The sequence below is a fragment of the Pocillopora damicornis genome, chromosome 10 (genome assembly GCF_964200805.1).
Source record: "Pocillopora damicornis chromosome 10, jaPocDami1.2, whole genome shotgun sequence".
NCBI lineage: Eukaryota > Metazoa > Cnidaria > Anthozoa > Scleractinia > Pocilloporidae > Pocillopora > Pocillopora damicornis.
The window spans coordinates 10,608,475-10,632,850 of record NC_142679.1 but is presented as its reverse complement, the minus strand read 5'-3'; the positions used below and the strand labels follow the sequence as shown (position 1 = coordinate 10,632,850).

Sequence of the window (24,376 nt, the reverse complement as noted above, 5' to 3'; positions counted from 1 at the left end):
TAATTTTAATAAAGAAAACAAAATATTTGTACGGACTAAAATCCTGTATTTTAGCAAAAAATTTAGCGAATTCAAAATGGACGCGATAAAGTGGTAATTGAGTTTCGCGTCGTGCAATTTTGATAAATTGCTATATAACTATAAAAATATAGACATACATATATATTTATTTTGTATGTTGTATGTCCTTCCTTCATCCCTCACAGGTGCTATCAACAAACACTCTTTGGGCTGATCTTAGTTGTATATGTGATGCATACATCAATGCGCCGCCTTTTACTTTACCTGACAAGACTTTTTCGAAACAGTTGATAGAGAGAAACAGAATCATTATTTGTTTTTGGGAAACCGAGCTCGACATGAAAAAAATCAACTTAGGGTCAAACGGTTCTTAAGTTTGAAACTGAATCGCGCAATAAAAAAACATGTTTTTGACAAGTTATGCTCCATGCTTATCAGACTTGACTAAGGTTCTCTTTTAGTTCTATTAGTTTGATACTTGTTTCTCGATACATGAATGGGAAGAGTATTTTGACAGGTTAAAAACCGACACCGAGAGGTAAAAAAATGTGTAAAGGCTTAAGCATAACACCGTATAGGCAAGGGTTCGTCTTAAAAATATTAAAATGTATCTGACCTTTAAAGTCGAACATGAAGAAAGTAAACACTTTTATGCTAAGAGTCATTTGGATAACTGGTTATGGATTTTTGCCCAATGCTTTCTTTGAAAAAAAAAGACTGAAATGTCTGAGGTGTACATGACTTAACAAAGTGTCGACATTGACGAAGGATATTCTTATATCAAGGGGCAAAAGCGCTAACGTAGTGCTTCAGCAGTGAACGAACAGCGCAGTTATACTAATATATCTTTTTTTTCAATATGTATAAATGAAACTGCCATAAACCTGCAAGACTCCTGGCCTTGAATAATAACACCACACACCAAAGAAAAAGATTTATTGGAGCCGAACGTGCTTGATACTAAGAGTGTGGGTTGAAACTAAAACGAAAAAAAAAGCAAAAAGGTTACAAGTTGCGACTAAGGTAAATAGAGTAAAGAAATAACAAAACTGCAAAACGAGGACTGCGAAGTACACTTACATTGTTTTGGCCAGAGAAAACTTCTGTAAAGAGGACTGCGAATAACGCGAAGAGGCTAGAAACAAACTAAACAGAACTGCGCTAAGCGCGGACCAAACTGAACTCACAAACTGTACTGACAAACTACGATATTCAAATATGCTAGAACATGCGGAAAATAAAACTATAGAAAGGCGCTAATGAAGATAAAACAGCACGGAAACGCTAACGAGGGCACGAAAACTGACAGAAAGAGATAAACACCTAAATTAACGCCAAAAAAGAAGACTAAACAAATGAACGAAAGGAAGTATAAACTAATTTGCGTACGCAAAGGAAAAACAAATTAGGCAAGAACGAATAATCAAAAAAAATGTTACACTTGGATCTAACATACCGGCCCCATAAGTGAGGAGCACACGCGAGGCACTTAAATTAAACAATTAAAGATCTAAGTGTCTTCCTAAGTGTTCTTAATGTTCTCTTCTCCTGAATTCAGAAAATTGCACAGAAAATAACTCCAAAGGGAAAGTTCAAGCTTCTATCAGCAAGCAAAGCTTGTCAATTGGCCTCTCCAAAACTGCTCCTTTTACTTTCACTCTGGTACGGCGCACCAAACCTTTCTTGTCGGCGAAGACTTCTACCACTCTACCAAGGGGCCATGAATTGCGAGGGGAATTTTCGGCGCTCACTAGAACAATATCCCCAACGGCCAGGTTCTTGCGAATCGTCGTCCATTTCTGCCTACTTTGGAGCAGAGGCAAGTACTCCTTAGACCATCTCTTCCAGAAGATGTCTGCGAGATATTGCACTTGTCTCCATCTGCGCCGAGAGAAGGAGTCTTCCTTTTGGAATAACCAGGGGGCATCTGAGGTTCCGAGCGTAAAAGAAGCAAATGGTTTGGTGTAAGGGGCTCCGGATCATTGGGGTCACCTGAAACTGTGGTGATTGGACGACCATTAATGATGCTTTCCACTTCGCATAGGAGGGTGACTAAACCTTCGTCGTCAACAGTTTGAGTTTGAAGCAAAGCTCGAAGGACCTTGCGCGTTGTTCGAATGCAGCGCTCCCAAACACCTCCATAATGGGAGCCATAGGGGGGGTTGAAGTTCCACTTGATACCCTTCTGAAGTAGAGCTTCGTGAATCTTGTTGTGATTCCACGCGTTGATGGATTCCCTGAGCTCCCTCTCTCCGCCGGTGAAATTGGTACCATTATCGGATCTGATCTCCTTTACCTGGCCCCTCCTTGCTATAAACCTTCTGAGCGCCATCAGGAAAGAATCAGTTTCCAAACTGTGCGCCAGTTCAATGTGAACCGCGCGGATAGAAAGACACGTGAAAATGACCCCATATCTTTTCACAAGACTTCGCCCACGGCGTACCTGAAGAGGACCAAAACAATCAATGCCGACAGATGTAAAAGGTGGCTGACCTGGGGTAACACGATCCACGGGAAGGTCAGCCATTTTCTGCTCACAGAACGGGCCTTGACGCCGCCGGCAACTGAAACATTTCGAAAGAACTTTCCTGACAACAGAACTTGCGTTTACGATCCAAAACTTCTCGCGAGCAAGACTGATAACGTACTCTCTTCCAGAGTGACCGGAGATCTGGTGGTAATATTCTACTACAAGGTTGGTCACGTGATCCTTCTTGGGCAAAATAATCTGATGTTTGGCCTCAAATGCAGTGGACGCTAGACTTAACCTCCCACCGACACGTAAGACGCCGTTCACTAAGATTGGGTCCAGACTTCGAAGGCTGCTGCTTTTCTTGACTTGCGTACCGTTTTCAGACTTGCTTAACAGCTCAAGCTCATCCGGAAAATTGAACTGCTGGACGTTCCTGAGGATTTCTAGCTCCGCAATTGCCAACTCCGTAACGGTAATTGGTGGTAAAGAAAGGATGGGAGTTGAAAGGATCGGCTCTCTCGATTTTCCGCGCTTACTTGACCTTTTCAAGTTTCCAAGGTATCGTAAAAACCATGCAACTGACTTCTTCAATCGGTGCCAGGAAGACGCGCGTTGAAAGTACTCAACCAAAGGATGCTCCGACTCGGAAACAGAAGCGTGACAAACCTTATAAACCATCTTCACTTCCGGGTCTCCGTCTTGAAGACATCCAAGGGATAAGGGGTTCCTAGGCCAATCTTCTTCTGACTTCCAAAGAAACTCCGGCCCCAGTAACCATCTTTGGCAGCTCAACAATGCTTTGGCAGTCAGCGCTCTTGAAGCGCAATCTCCAGGATTCGCTACACCTTCCACATAGCGCCACTGATCTGGACTTGAGCCCTCTCGTAGTACGGCAACCCGATTGGCAACAAACGTGTGGAAACGCGTACTTTCGTTCTTCACATAACGAAGCACTGACATGCTGTCTGACCAAAACACGGATTCACAATTAGGAGGCATCTCCAGCTCTTCCTTGAGCATCTTGTCTTGTCGCACAGAAACGGTTGCGGCCGAGAGCTCTAAACGAGGAACAGAGATAGTTTTCAAAGGAGCAACGCGTGATTTTCCAAACAGGAAGGAACAATGAACTCGGTCCTCATGGCTAAGCAGTCGAAGGTAAGTCACTGAGCCATAAGCTGCTTCTGAGGCATCAGAGAAGTGATGTAGCTGACTGGATTTAACGGGACCAAAATCCTCTGGCTTTAAACAGCGACTCACAGCAAACTCCGAGAGCTTTGGAACATCTGCTAGCCAATTTTCCCAACGTGCAGCGTACTCAGTCGGGATCTCGTCATCCCATCCTAGCTTAATGCGACAAAGATCTTGAAGGATTTCCTTCGCGGTCAGAACGAACGGTGCCAGGAATCCCAACGGATCGAAAATAGCACTCACTAGAGACAAGATACCCCTACGCGTTGGTGGACGGGAGCTAATGTTGACTCTGAAGCGGAACGAGTCGGATTCTACACACCATTGAACTCCCAGGGCTCGCTGAACAGGCAACTCTTCCTTCCTTATGTCCATGTCCTTGATGTCCTTTGCTCGCTCCTTCTCAGGGATAGCTTGCAGAACATCACGACTATTGCTGACCCATTTGGTTAGCTTGAAACCACCACGTGATAGTAAACTGCATAAACTGCCAACATGCTCAATGGCTTTCTGCTCGCCAGGGAGGGACTTCAAGCAATCATCGACATAAAAGTTTCTTTTAACTGTGTTAATGACGTCAGGAGGGAAGCTGTGACGATTATCTTCTGCTGTCTTGCGGAGTGCGAGGTTTGCGCAAGCCGGTGATGAAATGGCTCCAAACAAGTGAACGACCATCTGAAATTCTTGTAATTCGCGCGCCATGTTGCCATCCTCCCACCAAAGAAAACGCAGAAAGGAACTGTCAGGATCGGGAACTCTCACTTGGTGGAACATGGACTCTATGTCCGCCATGACGGCCACTCTCTCTTCACGAAACCTCAACAGGACTCCTACAAGCGAACTAGTTAGGTCCGGGCCCTTGTACAGCATGTCATTGAGGGACTTTCCCATGAATTTGGCCGAACAGTCAAACACGACGCGGATCTTTTCTGGCTTGCGAGGGTGGTAAACACCATGGTGCGGTATGTACCAGGCGGTGCCCTTCGCGGGGCTATTCTGATCAGGGGACACTTTGCGTGCATATCCTTTGGAGAGAATGTCTTCCATAAAGGCCTTATAATCTTGATACAACTTCGGGTCTCTTTCCAGCCTTTTCTTCAACCAAATGGCGCGCTGCCAGGCCTGAGCCTTGTTGCTGGGTACAGGCGTTTGGCGATCCTTAAAAGGTAAAGAGATTTGATAGTGCCCATTTCTCAACTCCACCGTCTGTTCGGCGATTTGCATAAATCTACGTTCGTCTTGAGACATCTCTGTCTTGCTATCAGCGGTGGGATCGGTAAAATCGCGATTGTAGAAGTCTTCTATCATCTGTTGGAGCCGGTGATCGACTTTAGCAACAAAAGTGGATGACCGTGAACTATGGTGACGACGGCCTAAGGGACCATTTACCGCCCAGCCGATTCGAGTTCTTGAAGCATAAGGACCACCGTCTTGACTGTGTTTGATATCAAGTGGATCGAGAGCCTTGGGAACGTCACTAGCAATCAAAAGGCCAACCTCAGCGTCGAGACGAGGCAGAAAAACTCCTTGCAAGTGGGGCCACTGATCAACGTCATCCTGAGTTGGAATGTCGCTGCTGGACACAGGAATCTCCGGCCTGGTATAAAGGGTCGGGAGGCTAATCCACTCGTTCTCGTCCAAATCGGATACAAGAAGGTCGCGAACCAGGAAGCTGTTGGTGATGCTATTTTTCTTCTCAAGAGTAGACAGGGATATCTTAACTTGCTGACCATTAATCCCGAGCTGCTTCATGAGCGATTCAGTACAGAAACTGGAGTTGCTACCGTTATCCAGGAAGGCGTAGGTGATGACGCTCTTATCACTATCTTTCGCTCTTACTCTAACTGGTATTACGGCCATGCCTGTCCTACGACCCTCTCCTGAAGTCTCACTGTTGGCACTGGTGCTCGTTTTTACCATGTGACTACAAACTTGAGTGCTAATTACGTCTTCCGTACCCACTCCAACGTAGACAGCTGGTCTCTCACGAGGGCTTGTATGTAAAACAGTAGGATGCCGTCCTTTACAGTTCGCAATCTTGCAATTTTTCCTCTGCGGGCAAAACTTTGCGACATGTTCGGTGGATAAACATCCAAAGCACAGCTTTTTGGACAACAGGAATTGAATTCTCTCTTGGTAGGGTTTCCACCGCAATGATGGACAATCCTCAAGGGCGTGGTTTCTGCTACAATAGAGACACCGATTTTTCCCTTGTGAGGGACCCTGATCGATTCCAGTTGACTGAACCTTGCGAGTCTGAGGTCTCTGCTCTCCATCGGCGCGTTGACATGGCTCCTTTACACCCTGCGGAACAGTTTCACTGGTATGACCTTCACTATCGCCTACATGTGCTAAGAGACTGAGATTCTTGGGATTGGATGTCTTGCCACCATAGGACCGCTGACCAGGCGCCGATCTTACGGTATCGGATATCTTGCCAAAGACTGGGTTGGTTAGTATTCGTGCTTCGCGATCAACAAAGGCGACGAAGTCACTGAACTGTACTGGCCTTAACTGTCTGTCCATGATGTCATCGGCTAAGCGACGCCATCTTTCTCTCATGCTGTAAGGAATCTTGAGCACCAACTTTTGAATGTTTCCTGGCTGATCAAACTTAGAAATGTACTGGCTACCTGCCAATGCGTTCTTGCAACTTGCGAGAAAGACTGAGAAACGATTCAAAGCCACACCATCTTCTGCCTTTATTCTCGGCCAGTCGAGGGCCTTCATCTCGTAAGCGGATGCTATGCGATAATCGTCACCATACTTCCTTCTCAAAAGCTTACGAGCCTCATCGTAACCTTCTTCCGCTGGTAAATGATGACAGGATCTTACAAGTTCCTTAACGTCCCCTGCGGTGAACTGCTCGAGGTAATAGAGTCTATCAGTACTGCTAAATGTTCTGGATTCAACCAAATTTTCAAAAGCGCGAACGAAAGTGCGGTACTCAATAGGGTTTCCGTCAAACACAGGGACACGGGGCTGCGGAAGTTTGTTCCTATTCTGATTATGCGCTAGCAATTCCATCATTCTGTTCTGCTGAAACTGAAGAGCAGTCTGTTGCCGCTGCAAACCAATCGTTTCCTTTCTCAGATCCTCACCGACTGTACAGGCTTGATAATCAAACTGGCCGTAAGGAACAGAATCCATAGACACGCCCTGGCCTGGGTGGTGCACCTCGCCTGGAAAAGACCTTTTCGCGCGGGGGCTGGTACGAGGGGGTTCCTGATCCTGGAGCTCTGTCTCCAATTTTAAAGGCTTCACCTCCGATAGAGAAGGGGAGGTCATTGCTGCGTAGACCCTCTCCTTAGCTGTTGTCTTGATCATTTCGGCTTCGAGGTTAAGGCGTAATTCTTCCTGCTGTAAACGAAACTTTTTCTCTTCGAGTGTTTGGCGCTTTTCGAGCATAGAAATTTCAGCTTTTAACTCGGCAATTCTTGCGGCTTCTTTGGCTCTCGCGGCTGCAACTGATGAAGCACGATCACCACGTGAACTTGCTCGACTTGAATGTTTTGAAACCTTGGAAGCACCTGAAGGAATTGGTGTGCCAGCACAACTAATTGAATCCTCGGGATTCACTGCCGAACCCACCCGAAGCGACTCTGCTAATAGCTTGTATTCAATATTAATTATCCATTCGATGATCTCCTGACGGAACACACGAACCTTTCTCTCCTTGTCTTCAAGATAGCGTTGCTCCTCAATAATGGCGTTCTCATCCAGAATTTCTTCGACGTAATCGCGATGGGCCTCTTTGAATCTTTCAAAAGCGTTGTCCAAGTAAGGAAGCTTCCCTTTAACCTCCTGAAGATTATGATCATCAGTAAGCAAGCCAGAAATTTCATTGGAAATGGCGGTTACAGTAGACAGGTGACCAGACCTTGAATTTTTCTTGAAACGAAGTATTTCCAGGTTAGACGCTTCAAAATCCAGCGAACGGTTTGGTTGTCGTACGCGTGTTCCAACTCGCCGAGCGACGGGATCTGTAAGCTGCTTGCGGCTAAAGCTCATGACGAAACGACATGTCACCAACAATTTTCAACGATGAAACTGCCATAAACCTGCAAGACTCCTGGCCTTGAATAATAACACCACACACCAAATAAAAAGAAAAAGATTTATTGGAGCCGAACGTGCTTGATACTAAGAGTGTGGGTTGAAACTAAAACGAAAAAAAAGCAAAAAGGTTACAAGTTGCGACTAAGGTAAATAGAGTAAAGAAATAACAAAACTGCAAAACGAGGACTGCGAAGTACACTTACATTGTTTTGGCCAGAGAAAACTTCTGTAAAGAGGACTGCGAATAACGCGAAGAGGCTAGAAACAAACTAAACAGAACTGCGCTAAGCGCGGACCAAACTGAACTCACAAACTGTACTGACAAACTACGATATTCAAATATGCTAGAACATGCGGAAAATAAAACTATAGAAAGGCGCTAATGAAGATAAAACAGCACGGAAACGCTAACGAGGGCACGAAAACTGACAGAAAGAGATAAACACCTAAATTAACGCCAAAAAAGAAGACTAAACAAATGAACGAAAGGAAGTATAAACTAATTTGCGTACGCAAAGGAAAAACAAATTAGGCAAGAACGAATAATCAAAAAAAATGTTACACTTGGATCTAACAATAAACATCTCCTTTTCTTGAATTTGAACACATTTAGTTCTGTACCTAGGAACCGGGATTCATTTGTTGCCTTGTTATTCCTGAATTCGTACCCACCTTAGAGTAAGATCGACATATTGTAATTATTTTCTCAAACTCTTTCCTTATCAAATGAGTCAACCCTTGCAGACATGAAAACACGTCCCTCCACAAATTTAACCCATTCACCTCGCCGAGAGGAAAGAAAACGGTTCAGAAAGTTTCCTGTCACTCCCTTTTTGCTCCGCCTTTCTCTAGGATCAAAGGTGGTGGCGTCCACTTAAGTTAACTAACCGAGGTCGAGATACATGTGCATTTTCCAGATTGATTGAACTATTTACGTCCATGCAAAACGATTCTAGAAACTTTGGTAGTCAACTAAAGCACTAATTTCAATTTACACTTGGATTTTATCAAACAGCTAGTTGTCTGTAATAAATAATGAAGCGCTAATTACACTGCAACGGAGATCGCATACACAACTACCAGAACCGACGGCTTTCGTGGCGCTTCCGCAATTAGATTTGTATCAAATCAATGAGCCCACCTAAGTCACTAAAAACTGAAAGTACAAGATCATAATATGTATATATTCTGAGAAATTGAAGAAAGCTGACTGATCATTCTTCAAAGTTTAAGTTCAGTTGGCACCATTACAGACTTTATTCAGCTTTCCCTTTTCAATGTTTTTTTTCATTCGTTCTCTTCTTTCCTCATTAGCTTTGTGTGAAAAGTACAGATGACATAAGGAGACATTTTAATAACCATTTTTCTGTTGGAGTCTATGATTTTTCAACCAGAACTCGGATTAATAGATAACTTTACTGGAAAACGATAAACCAAGAATGTTATTTAAAATGAGCTGATGAATTTTATATTGCTTTTCGATTTCTCACTTTTATACAAGAAATTATGTGAGCAAAAACTATTCCAGGCGAAAGAGAATTAAGGCTTGGTTCGCGGCTTTTGTCCGCCATGATGTTTTGATCAATGCGGTAAATGTTCTTTAAAGTTCGTTGAATCGGGAATAAAAATTCATCTCCATGTCCTCGCTAGATTTCTTGTGGCGTGAATAAAAGTTATTTCATAGCACATAACAGCTGAGGAATTAGCGAAATCCTAATAAAGTAAATAAAAGAATTAGAGCTAAAAAACCTTACTCAGTTTCTGCTCTGGTTCAAAATTCTCCCGCAACATTCAAAATCCAAGTCGGTTTTTGGCATTGTCCCTTTGATGTTCAGCATTGTGTATTGAAGAGACTCTACCGGTAATGAGTGGGCAGATCTATGCGGAGGATATAGTTTGTGCGACAGGTGGAGGAGATCATTTACGAAAACAAATCATTTAGTTTACTTCCTCTTTTCCTCGAAGCTATGACAACTGGTAATAAGCCCAGAGCAAGTATTTTTTTAAAGCCTTCAAAAAAAGGCCTAAATGAGCGGCATAGCCGAAGCAAAGGATTTTAAAAACTATTCACTATGCAGGGAACTTCATTAACTTAGCTATTCTTATATTTTTCCTTCATCTGTTTGGCAGATGTTTTTTTTTTTTCCCCGAGGAGTGCTATTAAATGAGCTAAAACCCGAAACGAGCATCGCTGAATTTGCCGCGGGAGACTCTGAAACCTTATCGACTTGAAACATGACCATACTTGTTACAGAAATACTCTAATTTCGTATTTTTGTCCTATTTATTTAAAGATATGTCCACTTATGGTTTGCCACTAAATTGTTTAATTCTTGTCCCTATGAGTTTTTATCGTTTATTTATTTTTTTTTTTGGAATCGGTACCTCGTATGTTCGAAAATAGATTTTAGTTGGTATCCTTTCGTACGCCACGGTACGTTCTTCGTCAATGCCCGTCCACAGTTAACAGAATGAAATTGAAAACTCAGCTACATGTGTAATACCCAGCGCGTGCAGCGTGCAGCGTGCCAGTACCAACATGTGCATGAACCTCTTTATAATTAACTCAATATAGCTGTAGTGAAGCGCCTTGTGAGAAAATTTGTCAACCATTTTCTTTATATGTTGATGAGTTATTAGCTTATGTCTTTTCTTATTTTTTCAGTAAATGTTAACATTTATGCTAAGGTTTAGTCTAGTCACCGTCTTTTAGAATAACGGTAGCGGTTAATGGTTAGCGACATTTATTTGGTGGGCGCAATCACACAGGCAAGTTATTCCGACGGGTTGACGGTAAAATAGGAGTATGCTCCAAATAGTATGTAATTTTTATATATCCACCATTAAAATGTATAGCAATTTACTTCTTACCACGTTTCGAGGATCCGATTAGCCTTTCGACATATTGTCGTCAAATTTGCTCAAATTAACATATGAACGTCTCAATTTTAAAAACAACTTGACAAGCCGCACAAACAAAAAGAAAACGAACCGTTCACAAATAAAATCCGCTGTAAGATGGAAATGATAGCGGGCCTCGGTACGTACGTCACAAGTCAAGCGAGTAAGCAAACAAACAAAGCAACAAAGCAATGGACGGGCAAAAAATTAGCCTTGTCAGAGAGAAAGATGGATCTTTTTTATTTCTTTAATATATAAGTTATTAAATATTAGTATGTCTACGTTACTGGCTGTTTTCTTAGTATTTACTCGTAACACCAGTCATATAAGAGTCATAGCATGCTGTGTTGCTCTCACTCAGCTTTGTGTAATAATGGTTTCTTTTACTTCTTGTACTTTTAACATAAAGCTATCGGCGTTCTATCACAAATACTGAAATCTTATTGATTGCACTACTCGCTATCTATTCCGTGATAGACAGTGAAAAGGGGGGAGTAACCCAACAGTGCGCGCGGGTAGAAAACTAAATGAAAGAAAAACACCAGTCTGTCCCGCTTTTAAGTTTTGAACGACCAGTACATAAATGCTAGTAGAAAAGGATTACTGTGTGCTCTCGCCGCTATGCGTAATGGCTGATTCAGGCTCCGCACTCCTCAACTGCCACGCGATGGAAATCTCACATCATAATGTAATAGGGTCTACTTCTAGTGAGGAACTGCATGGTAGTTGAACATCATCGCTCGTGAACCTTTATGGGCATCTCACACAAAAATTTGGCACGCTCCTTAGCAGGATAAATAGATAGATAAATCAGTTACCTGTGTCTGAGGATTAGTTAATATGCAAGAGAGGATATATTTTTCCATTCTTCTTCATATCATGTGATACTACTGTCATGAATATGATTGCACTCAAAGCCTTGACTCCACTCTATCGTATTTTTACGAGCCAATCAGTTTCATTTTCTATTGTTATCGTCCATACTTGTCCAATCGAACCAGGCTCTGCTCTCGAAGGTTTGTTGTCAAACTTCAGACTATTTCAGTCGTTTCCATGTTATAACGAGGAGATACGAAGATTGCTCCACCCTTTATACTTTTGAAAGTTTCATTTAGATCCTCAATCTTCCTCTCAAGATCGTTCATCTTGTCTTGGTTTATGTAGTCCGTGATCAGACTAGCTCTAGCCAACGTAATAGAAAAATCGCCTTTTCTCCCTGTGGGAGGTAATAATTATTGTTAGCTCAGATCGGCAAACAACAACTGCTTCAATAACTTGAAGACTTAAGAGAAGTTTAAAAATCCTTTAAAAAAAAAAAGAGAAATACAAAAATGTTAGATTTAGTCAAGCCTAAAATGGAGCACGGACGATCAATAGGGTTAAACCTTACAGTGACATACTTGAATATATGTACAGGTTAAAGAAATACCTTATTACGTGAAATTTCCTATCCGCGTTTTTCGGCAGGTTACATCTAAGAAGCTCTAATGGAAGGCATTTATTTGGATCCTAAGTCTCAGAGACACAAGGAGATTGCGATAGGGAAGGTACGGGATGGTTTAAAAAATTTGAAATTCATATTGTATAAAGAAGATCCAAAAATTCTACGAGTAAAGTGAATGATCCCAAAGACTGGTATAATTAAAAAGATTGAAAGTGAAAGCGATCTTCGCAGTAATGAACTCTATTTATAATAAGTAGAAGCGAAAATAAGGCCTGAAAAATTCAGGCCTGCACGGGATTTGAACCCACGACCCCCCCTACGATACCGGTGCAGTGCTCTACTAACTAAGCTAACAAGCCAACTGGGAGCTGGTTACTCTTTTGGTTCGTTATAAAGCCGTGAAGTGACGAATCAGTGACTGTGAATGTATTAAAATAAAATATGTGAACTGCGGTTTAAGAATGAATATGAAAGCGATCTTCGCACTAATACTGGTCGAGCACTGCACCGGTATCGCAAACGTCATGGAATCAAATTCCGTACGGGCTTGAATTTTTTTTTAGGCCTTAATTTCGCCACTGCTTAGGCGGATCGCTTCCATATTTATTTCTTAACCCGCGGTTCACACATATTAATTTCATATAATCGCATTCAATGAAAAAGATTACTGCACACGACCAGAATAATATATCATATATTATGATTTGTATGACGCTTGTTTAGACATTCTGCACTTATTGAAAAGAGTCGAACCTTTTTTCTTCATTCGGTGATTGATTTTACCACACAAGTCCCAAGCTCCACCGGTCAACAATAACAAGGCAGCCACTCCCAAGCATGTAAAGAGAAACGGAAAATAGAGGACACCATCAGGGTCGAATAAGTTGACTTTGTTTCCGTCCCTGTTTTCAAATTCATCCTTAGAAGTAAAGAAGTTAACATTGTAAAGGGTACGATTTAGGACAAATTTTGCACAATAATTATTATTATTAACTAAAGATTTGTTAAGGTGGAGAGATAGAGATGGATTAGAAACCTCGGGGGATTTATCTAATTTAATCAATTTTTTAGCAATGATGAGCACAATGTCTTACTTGCCCATCCACGCAACACCACAGTCTGTCTAGAAAATAGTTTTGCTTACAAAATAAATCTATAAATGAACTTAAGGTGAAAAATTCAACTTCACTGCGCAGGCCATGAAGCTGCTAAACCACAAACTTATAGCATGGCATATGGTACAGAAACCAGTTCAGTCGCCATAAACGGAAACTACGGAAAAGTCGGCGCACATGTTTTGCTACCAAAGTTTAATTGAAAAAATTAATGATAAATGGGTCTACATATAAGTTCAGAGAACAATACTTACCAACAGAGATTGCTGCAGAAGTATTTCTGCGTGTTCATACCATTCTGCTTCTTGGGTGAACCTCTTTTCGCGAAGACACTCGGCCAACTTTGGATCTTTAACGCGAACGCCGTATTCCAAATACTTCTGCTGAAAAACTTCTTGAGCTTTGAGTTTACGAGTCCTTGACGGATGATTTCTTTTGAAATGTGCTAAGAGATAAGCATCCATCAGAGCCCCTGTCACAGAATAATTCATTATTATTATCAAATGAAATTAATCGTATTTTGACCTGCGGGCAATATATAAGTAAAGAAATGATACTCGCAGGCGGGCTGAAAGAAACTGCCAGGAGTGGTATGTTTTTCTGAATTATTTTCAGTTGCAGCGGGTTCGAATCCCTTCGCAGCCTGAACGTAGTTAATAAATTCTTTGACATATGAAATATATGGTGGCACTGATCCATCAAACATAGAAACTGAAAAATAAGCAACAAATTGCATTGGTCCATCAAAAAAGGTGCAGAAAACTAGGAGGAAACTATTTTAGTTCTCCTTGAAAAAGATATTTTATTGACCACCAACAGATGCTCAGCCTTTTTCCATTGTTCCAAGCTCGTGACAAACTATAAATCGAGTGCCTTTTCACGTATAAAGTGCTTCTTTTATAATATCATATCAAGAAGTATTAAGCCATAATGTTGAAAACTATTAATAAAAATAATAATAATAATAATAGTAATAATAATAATAACATTTATTGACCACTCCACGAAAGAGGCTTAGGGTCAATAAAACAAATTGTAAATAAACAAGGTGTTTAAAAATCCCAACTGGCAGGAGGCAGACCAGTTGGCTGATTGCAAAGTGCGGCCAAGGAGTTGAACTCAGGGCAACCGAGAACAAATCCAGTGCATAGCAGGGTGGAGGGCTAACAAGTCCGGTGCCTTAGCCACCCGACCGCACTGCCTCCTTATCACTGAAGGATCGATCTGAAAACAGTGGCAGGCTGCAAATCACCTTCATATTTACCACTCTCCAAATGTTCATGAATATCAGCAGCTGTTTTCACACCTAAGAAAACAAGATTAAACATAGTTATATTTTATTAACCAGGGAAAAAGACGGACTGCACCTTTATCAGTTTGAAAGCTTGCCTTTTATCATTCGACTTGTTATCAAACGTTACAAAAAAAGAAAAGGTTTCAAAGCGATGAAGCACTTACGTGTGAGACTGGCCTGATGTTGAATTCCCGTAACCATTTCAATGGAACCAACAAGGACTACCACCTGGTCAGTTAGCCACAATATACAAATATGTTCATTGTTAAAGAACTATTGATATCTGTGCAAGAATAATTAATGTTTTGCTTTGAATTTTCATCAGTGGTCACCACGCTCGATCAGGACGAATGAGAGCGTTCTTTACATGAATGTATGAATAAACCTCAAATATATGCAGTAATAATTTCAGTTTAGGATTAGTTTTTCAAATTAGCTGTGTACGTATCTGGTTCATTATAAAGATCTGAAGCGACCATTAGCAGATTAGAATTACATTAAAATAACTTAAAATACTCTTTGATAACCCTCGAGATTACTCAAGAAATATGTTTTTCGCCCGTCGTTTGTTGCTAAACGTTTCTGTTGACATTTTCCGTTGCACATTTAGCCCTTAACTTGATTAAACCTTGCATTACTTACACTCTGAGCCTTATTTCACTATTTTCGAAAGACATCATGTTTCAACCGATTCCCCCCACATCTTACGCTTTTAGGCTCACAGACATATTATGTCATGATAAATTTATTAGATAGTTGGCTGTGGAAATCCCTCGATATAGTCACCGTGTCCACATGGAACGAATGTCAGCCATGCCGTCACGTAGCACGGGAAACAGAACAACTACGGCTCAGAAGGCATCTGGTTCATGTCTTCGACGTTATTCGTGTTTAATAATCAGTTTCTGGTTCCCTTGTCTCCAGAATTGATTGCGTGAGGCGCAGTAATGAACGGCTTGCAATAAAATTGATATAACTTTCCACTATCTCTCGTTTTTCCGGAAGTGTAGAATTGCAATGTCACCCTTTTCTTACCTTGGTTCCGGGTAATTTGACTTTAGCCTCCAGGGAAAAAGTTGTCATGGAAGAAGTCAATGTTGCAGTTAAGATAGATATGATACACATTCCCATTAAAATCCACAGCACTGCAAACAGGCGACCTCCAACTGACTTTGGGTAGCGATCTCCATAGCTTGAAATGTTAAAAATCAAATCGTTTTAAGCACGTGTATTCAAGAGGCTTGCGTGAGGTGAATGATCTTCACTCATTATCCTAATTTCTTTTGCAGCAATAGGAACGATTCGAAACTGTCATCCAGTAATTTATGTAGACTTGACAAAAAATAGGAATACTATTGTTATGAGTTTGTACGTTCGAGAGGTTTGACAGGATAATTACTGGTGGTTCATATGTGCTGTTGTAAAATTAAAAAACAAATATGATCAAAGGAGTTGATAAAAACAAGCACAACAAAAACAGTTCGAGTCATCCGATGAGCTAACATATGGGCATGCCAACTACTATTTCTACTATGCTAGATCATCAACCTCTTCACTATTATCTTTTCATTATATCTTCTCAACCCATCCATTATTGTCTTCAACCTCTTCACTATTATCTTTGGATCATGTCAAATATCTGCCAGCTTCAGCTAACAAAGGAAATAAAGTATCATCTACACAATTATGTTCAATGATATATACGCACCCCACCGTTGTCATGGAAATAAAAGCCCACCAGAAACCTTCCCAGACGCCCTTAGTAAACATGGGAGGAAAGTTGTCCGAGTTCCTCCATTTCTCCTGGTGTGGAAACAAAAAGTAAAATGGAAGATAAAAAAATTGCATTTTTCATGTTTTTTGTTTTGTTTTTTTTTATCCTTTTTTAAAATTTCTTCTTTCTTTTTTTTTGATTCATAACAATGGCTTTTGTAATGTATGATTTGTTCTCTTATTTGCACGTCCCAAAATACAAAATTTCGATTCATAACCGCAAAGGATAGAAAAAGACCTACCAGTGACCAGGCAGCAATTCCTGCGAGCAGTGACAAGACAAGTATGAGGATTAAGACTGGCCAAGTAGCGAAGAGAGACTTCACAATTCTCCACGTGTAATCGCTTCTGCTTCTTTCTAAAACCAGGAAGGCGATTCCAGTCTGTGGTAACAAGGGAACAAGGTTTTTTCGGCTGCTCATTAGGCGATCAGCCTCAAGGTTAACGATAACCGGAAAATGCAGGTCTGCATCGTCGTGAGATGAAGCGTTGTAAATCAATTTCATGCTGAGTCGACAGCAATCAGCCAGCATCAGGTGAAGGAAGGCTGTTGACAAAGAAATGTAACACAGCTTTGTAAATTGATCTAACAGGTAATTGAATTTTTCTTTTCGGTTTATTTCTTTAAAAAATCTTAGGCCTGAGACAAATATGAGCAAAATATCTTCAGACTTTCCTTTCGTCGGTTTCACATTAAAATGTATTCTGTTTTAAACTGTGATTTCTTTAGCACGTGGCTTAAAATATTTCCTCGTCTCTCGACATACCACAAGGGGATTTTACGCCTGTAAAGTGACGGAAAGTGCGGTTTATTGCTCTAATCCTTGCTCCTATCAAGAACTTTCGTTTGTTTGAAAAACAAAATGAAACATTAATGCCAATGATATTGTGGACTCTTGAGATGCAGATTTACCTATTTATTTTGAAGAGATTATATACTTATAATGATTGTCTTTTCTTTTCCCGTCTTGATTGAAATGTTACTATTCTGGTTGCTTTATTTTTCTCTCTACCTCTGAAATTTAGAGAATATTTATATCTTAATTCAGTTACTGCTCTCGCTCTGTTTTTTGGGTTGTCTTTCTGGTAATGTGAAATGGAAACAAATGAATTTCCTTTTGCTCAACCTGATAGACACAGTAAAAGCTTTCTTCCAAAACTTAACTTGAAAAAAAAGATTTTAAAATTTAACAATTCAATATGCATTGCATGCAAATTTTACTGGAGTATCTCATAATTTTAGGCTTATCTCACGTTTCCTAATTGAAAACATGAACCAAAGAAAATGAGTCAAAAACATAACCTCATATCAGTAATAAACCGATTTTCCGAATTTGAGATACACTGTAAACGAATTTAAGAACACTTCTTATCATTTTGTGAGATCAGTTTGAAGGTTTTATCGCTGATTTTAAAACACTATACATCGCTTCCGTTTCACTAGAAAGTTAAGCATGAAATATTCTAAGAGACTGTTATGATTTCCGCTGCCATTCAGATTTATTCGACTCAAATCTAGCCCGTCGAAGAATAATAGTTGCATACGAAGTTAAATGAATCATTTAGCGTCCATAAAAAAACTGGTCGACTGGAAGTGGTTGGTTAAGGGAAAATGGATGTTTTAAAAAAGTAGTCATTTATTGGAGGCGATCACTTTGCAATATAAGCGTGACTTTAAAACATCTCATGCAAGACTTACCACAGAGCAGTTGTTTTAGTGAAAAAAATGCAAATATTCAGTCATTGAAGATACTTCAATTTGTCGGTTTGAAGTCAGAGTACATCCCGAATAACATTGAAAACAACCACAAAAATCATCATGGGAAAGCTTATTTAGTATAAAACCAAACAGAACTGAATCGACTAGTTCAAAAGAAAAAAAAAAACAGAAAAAATGAAAGGAAGAAAAATTAGTAGAAAGCAAGGTACATTACTTGTCAAAAGTCCTTCATCTGAGTATGAGTTGTTTGTAACGTTTGTTTCCACGTAGGGAAGTCGAGCAAGAATCTCGTTCCAGTAAACAGAAAGCGATGGAGCACAATCCATGGATCCCATTCCTTCTACATTCTTGGTGTTTGGTTCAGCATCACTTCTTAGTATTAAAACTGAGGCGAGCAAAGTCAAGATTGGTAAATTGTAGACACTGGAAAAGCGTCGTGAAAAACGAGCCATGAAACTCAGCTGCATGACAGCCTAGAACCAGAAAGTCCCACACTGCAAGTAAAGGAAAATATTAAATTTCTGTCTCGTTTTGAGAGAAAGTGGAACGAGAACCCGAGAGATGGCTAATTCATCGCGAAAAATATTGATAAGTTGCAATGTAAGAGCGTGGCTTTTTAATCACTTTTGAATACACCAAACATGGTCTCACCACACATCTTTGTTGTCGCGGTAACATGATGTATCGATAATGTTGCTGTCGTTGTGGTATCTCATACAAATTACGTAAAAATAAAACCTAAGCCTGCAGCTTATAAAATTTGCATTTTTTGGAAGCATTTTTTCCTTTTCACTCAGCTTTCTTCGTTGAAAACATAATGTAAGCTCAGTCAAGTAATCAAAATATTATATTTGACTATTCGTTTCTGTAGATAATACGAACAGTGAACAGTGATAAATAAGAGTTTTTGAAATTTTCACCCTATAAGTAAATAATTGTTCAGTCTTCTTCAGTTGTTTTAGAGATTGTTAAAAACCTCGCGTGAGATGAAAGACAAATCGCTTTAAGTATTGTTATTCCTACGAAACGTTGCATCTGGATGAGTTAATAGCATCAGTTGACGTTTGATGGCGGAAATTCTTTAAAAGTTTAAGGATGTGATAGATCCAAATAGATAATCTACCTAGTTGTCATTCGTTCGAGAGGAAAATCGAATGCACGATTGAAATGGAATTGAAGATAAAATTTCAACAACTAGTTCAGTTTCATTTCAGGCCTATTTATCAATTTTGTGGTTTATAACTTTCGCATTTTAGTACGTAATATGTACTTTGAATCTTCAAATTGTCTTGAAACTTAAAAGAAAAATTTTCTTTAAAGATTCACTGAAAATCGCTAAAAAGCTAAAACTGTTTGTTTAGGTGTCATTTGATTTTCGTGTTAACTTGTAATTTCGTCAGTCGCCGGCATCTTTTGTTGCTTCACACAGGAAAAAACACACGATACGAAAAGTAATGATCGATTTTGTCCTCAATCTCACGCCATAACAGAAAAATCTTTTGAACATCTGTGAACTCCGAGCGCTGCGCAGTAAGTGATATTTTCAATTTGAAAAACGAAGGTTGTTCTGTTATTTCAGCGTGAATCCTTGAATGCCTTCTAGTCGCTGGCGCCGCTTGTTGAAACTAAAACGAAAAAAAAAACCTCTTTTAAGATTATCATTGGCTTCTTTTTCACCCCACCACTATTCTTAGCAACAAGGTCGCCATTTCGTTTGTTTATTGCTCGCCAAAAACTATCAAATGCACTTAAAAGCCTAAAATCGAAAAAAGGTTTACAGGAATCGACCAATCGAGCGAGCGAGCGAGTGCCATTCTCCATTCTCTGATCATATGGTCAGAAAGGCCATATGATCGGCCGTAATCACCCTCTTCATATATACTTTGATCGGATCAAAATATACATGCGACCGCCAGAGGAAACAGAGCACAACTTCATAATTTTTTCCTATTCTGATCCTAAGGGAAATGATACCATCAGACTACTACTGTGAAAAAAGTCACAAGCATAAACAATAGACTGTTATCTTAAAAATATCACACTTACCTTACGCAAGGCAACAAGTTAATTTTATTTGTATGTTACTGGCTTTACCTTTTACCGACTTGTCGGACGCGACAATCGACATTCGTTTACCAGTTGTTTTCATCTGTTATTGTTAAGAAAGTCACAGATAGACACAACAGAACTTTACTTACATGTTACGCTGCATCCATGCATTTGTTGTCATAGAAACGAACAACGCTTCCCTCTGTTGTTAGAAACGAACAACGCTTTAAGAGTTGTTACTCGAACATATTTCAATTCTGACCATAGAATCGATTTCTGTGTAGTCAAAGTCTTCATGGCATTTTAAGAAACAAGAAAGAGTTTCCCAAGCTTACGAACAACGCTTCATTTTTAACTCGTGAATTGCGTGCATGCGCAAGAGTGAGTTGTAGATATTATGTAGAAAATGGCACTCGCTCGCTCGATTGGTCGATTCCTGTAAACTTTTTTTCGATTTTAGGCTTTTGAGTGCATTTGATAGTTTTTGGCGAGCAATAAAAAAACCAAATAGCGACCTTTGTTGCTAAGAATAATGGTGGGGTGAAAAAGAAGCCAATTACCCCATTCACACCAGCAAAACATGTTTTGTTAAACTGGTTTTCATTGAATGAAAATTATAAACAGAGAACTGAAAAACTTGATTTTCCATTGGATTCAAGTACTTGCTAACTTGCATTTCCAATGTGCTACATTCAAGTCAAAAATATTCGGTTAAATAGTTTCTATGAAGAAAAAAAAAATTAAACTGTGTTTAACAAAACAACTTTTAAACATGTTTAAGCTTTGGTGTGAATGGGGCAATGATAATCTTAAAAGAGTTTTTTTTTTCCTTTTTAGTTTCAACAAGCGGCGCCAGCGACTGGCAGGTATGCAAGGATTCACACGGAAATAACAGAACAACCTTCGTTTTTCATAAAATTGTAATTTACAATCCTTGAAATGAAATGAAATGAAATTCTATCTTGTTTTTGATTATACGTTGCTTAGCACGTGACTAAAATCTACCCAGGCGGAGATCCTAAATGACGGTGGCAGTCTTGGCTTAGTTATATCACTCAAAACTCGTACCCGTTTGTCTCATTTGATAAAGAGGGAATCGTTAATGTTTTCATTAAGACAGTATTGCCTTGGTTTTCTAATATTTACAATGATAGACAGTAAATTTCACTTTTCACCCACATTTACTTCCAACCTTTTCTTTTGAACCAGAAACAAAAATGATATACGTTTAAAACACATGACATCATCCACCCTTGTCAAATGTAATAGTATGATCATTTCAGTTGTAATGCCTTCTCATCCCAACGTTACTTTGTTTCTTTGCTGCGAACACTGAACTACTGCTCGTACTCTAGATATGACAATCAACCACAAAATTCCCTAAACCAGATAACAGTAAACATAATCCAAAAAATCATGTGTCAATTCACGAGATTGCTCACAGAGCACTTTGATTTTGTCAGAAACGGAGAACGCTACCCTTTGTTGTTAGAAACGAACAACCCTTTTAGAATCGTTACTCAAACATATTTCAATTCCGAGCATAAGATCGATTTCTGTGTAGTCAAAGTCTTTATGAAGTCTTCATCGTATTGTTAGAAACCAAGAAAAAGTTTCTCAAGCTTACGAAACGTCCGTGAGTAAGAAACGATTACATAACGAACAACGCTTCATTTTGTTGTTGGCAACGAACAACGTTTCTCTTTGTTTTTAGGGACGAACAACGCTTTAAGAATCTTCATGGTGTTATCGGAAACAAAGAGCGCTTTAGTGATAAAAAATTTCTCAACGTTATGACCTATTTACAGTCTGAAATTCTGATCTTTTTAGTATTTGTTTCTTCGAGCGACTTGACTCTTTTTTCGGGCGACATTACTAAAATTTCGGGCAACATGACTAAGGTTTCGGGCGACTTGACCGCTTACCCTAGCCCCCTTCTCTTATAAGCACCCCCCTCACCCCCCCCCCTTTCCGTGAAATACCGAAAATAAAAACTCAGGGCAAAATGATAGTGACGTGATGATCCTATGCACTTGATTTTATTTAGTTGCAGAGATTAAGCCCAACTATCTTGTAGTAATGATACTGAGCTCAACCTAGAATACACCTATTTACAAATGGACGGTTTTAATCTCGATGCATTCTATATTTAGTCTATAAGATTGAAGGGAGGCATCAGCAGATACACTCACCTCAACTATTAAATTATTTCGAGCGGATTGTCTCGCTAAGATGACTTCCAGCCGGATGGTCAGGAATGACTTTAACCCAAACTGTTCGAAGACAGACAGCACCTGTCAAGGCAAGCTAACAATTAAAAATCAAGCCTGTTTTATATGCTAGTAGGTCTGTTCTTTGTCGCCCATCAGACTGGCCTTATTCCTAAGCCTCTTAAAAAAAAATTAAGTAATATTGGATAGCTGAGAATGACAGTAATCAAATCATTTTAAATGTGTTTTTATGATCTTTCAGGAATCATTCATCCTTACAAAACAATATACGGAGCAATATTACCAATTTTTTCCAGTCGCGGGTATGTTTATCGAGCGGTATGGTTTTATATATTGTTTTTAAAAGACAATTGCACGAATCCGTCCTCGTGAAAGTAGTGTCCAGCAAAAATCTTAACACAGAAACGGGGAAGAACTGGTTATTCTCTACAAGCAAATCAATATGGCGTAATAAATTAAGGCACCACCTCTTTTGAATTAATCGGAAATTTCTTTCGCAGTTCAATTTTTGTACAAGCCAATTACTTCAAAGTGCCTTAGGTGCTTACAAAGAAACTAAATGAAGCAATTGTAATACAGCAGCATGAAAAAGGTTCTCTCTCGTGTTGACATTTTCAGGTTCTCTGCGTAAAACAGCTCTAATATTTAATTTTTTAGTATAAGCCGCCAAATAATTATAAAACATGCATCTTTAGACTACAGGGAAAGAGAAATTTACCCTCGGTTCTTAAGTTTTTTGCCGGTGTTATAAACAATGAGATCTTAGTTATTGTGGCATTTTCCTGGAGATTTATGGTTTATCAATAAACTTCGGCCCAATCATTTTACCTACATGTATAACTAGTGTGGTAAAGGAACCCTTTAATTCATTTTGTCAGAAATACTCACCGGTCCGTCCAAACAAAACTCCTTTTTGTTTAAATTTTGGAATTGTAAAGAACGTGCGCCAGTTTTATTTTTTGGAGATACGTGATCAGAAATTAAAATTTGTTATCGTTTTAGCGTAGCAGCAAGCAAATAGAATAAAAATTTGATATCCTGTTTGCTACAATCATTTATTCAAAGTAGAAATTAGATGCCTTCTCAGTTTATTTCTAAATCAACGAAAACAAATAAAAATCAAAATTATAGAGGCAAATCTACGAAGCGTACTTGTTATGATTTACCAATCGAAGGCAACAGAACATAAGTTATGTTTAACATGGTCGACTCACCTGCACAACCTCCACGTCCTCAGTTCTTCATATTGTTACCGTGCACGAGATTCAGACTGATCAGCAATTTGCGTGTTTATCTCATGATATCTTACATCAGCTTCCCTAAGTTGTTGGAAACTATAGCTTCAATAAAACGCCGGAAAGATTCTAGCACTCTAAATGTTGATGTTTTCACTAACAGTCCGAGGCTGAGTGAACTTAAAATCGGAAGCAGATTGAAATCGCTTTTCTTTATTGGCAGCGACGCTAAAAAGTACCAAATTTCGATCTCTGTTGTGGAGAAATTGAAAAACGTACCTTCGTTTCCTTCAAAAACAGAACCCGGCGGATCCCCTTACAAATTCAAAGTTATGTTCTTCAACTCCCAGTGATTATCAATGATAAAAATGAATGATAAAACCTTACAATAGGTCCCAATTTAGATGTTAAAAAACCAATCCTTGAAACGGAAACGGAATTGTCGGAAATATTGGCTGATTCATTGTTCGCTCTTGTCACCGCTTCATGTCTCACTCAACGTATGCATAATTATTACTCACCTGGCACTCTTCCATAGCTCAAGTACATATATTATTATTCATCGATGAGAGGTAAATGATTTTTGTTTGGTAATGCAAAACTGGCTTTGTTCCGTGCCTAAATACAAAACCGTATTTCTTTTATTTAAAGACTAGAAATAGAAAACCTTAGATAGCTGGGATGACGCATGTAAGAATAAGAGCAGCGCGGAAACATCGAAAATCGCGCACCAACACACAAGATGACATGTTTGCTGCAAACATTCTCCATTTCCCGGCTTAAAACATGCTTTTTGAAATAGAAATGAAAGAGAAAAATATCACACATATGAAACTGCGCTTAAAACTTCCTAGAGGCTTTCTTTTAATTCGG

General features: G+C 39.5%; 3 protein-coding genes across 10 annotated transcripts in view; all 3 read right to left on the bottom strand.

The window, feature by feature from the left end:
- LOC113667634 (RYamide receptor) overlaps positions 1–10,700 on the bottom strand; it is a 28,895-nt gene extending 18,195 nt beyond the window's left edge. The window contains exon 1 of the mRNA XM_089186098.1: positions 10,613–10,700. The gene's annotated coding sequence lies outside the window, so the exon portion shown is untranslated. The remainder of the gene's footprint in view (positions 1–10,612) is intronic.
- On the bottom strand, positions 945–8,315 carry LOC113680357 (uncharacterized). 2 transcript variants are annotated; one of them, XR_016180069.1, is made up of 3 exons: positions 7,945–8,315; positions 1,102–7,844; positions 945–1,000 (listed from the first exon to the last, which is right to left on the bottom strand). XR_016180069.1 is itself a non-coding variant. In XM_089183615.1 (2 exons), the coding sequence occupies exon 2, from the start codon at positions 7,691–7,693 to the stop codon at positions 1,772–1,774; it is 5,922 nt and encodes a 1,973-aa protein (XP_089039741.1). In that variant the 5' UTR covers positions 7,694–7,844; positions 7,945–8,315; the 3' UTR covers positions 945–1,771. The 2 variants fall into 2 exon arrangements, 1 of the variants encoding a protein (XP_089039741.1); XM_089183615.1 differs by having other exon boundaries at positions 945–7,844.
- A 158-nt stretch (positions 10,701–10,858) lies between the features above and the next one.
- LOC113667636 (uncharacterized) lies at positions 10,859–23,944 on the bottom strand. Of its 7 annotated transcripts, none has more exons than XM_027183490.2 (12): positions 23,783–23,944; positions 23,483–23,587; positions 22,230–22,331; positions 18,203–18,482; positions 16,511–16,815; positions 16,204–16,298; positions 15,531–15,687; positions 14,660–14,723; positions 14,454–14,507; positions 13,456–13,673; positions 12,840–13,005; positions 10,859–11,858 (listed from the first exon to the last, which is right to left on the bottom strand). In XM_027183490.2, the coding sequence occupies exons 4-12, from the start codon at positions 18,453–18,455 to the stop codon at positions 11,674–11,676; spliced, it is 1,497 nt and encodes a 498-aa protein (XP_027039291.2). In that variant the 5' UTR covers positions 18,456–18,482; positions 22,230–22,331; positions 23,483–23,587; positions 23,783–23,944; the 3' UTR covers positions 10,859–11,673. The 7 variants fall into 7 exon arrangements, with proteins under 7 accessions (XP_027039291.2, XP_089042218.1, XP_089042213.1 ...); XM_089186092.1 differs by having other exon boundaries at positions 14,466–14,507; positions 23,783–23,922; XM_089186087.1 differs by lacking the exon at positions 22,230–22,331 and having other exon boundaries at positions 23,783–23,922.
- Positions 23,945–24,376: the final 432 nt, after the last annotated feature.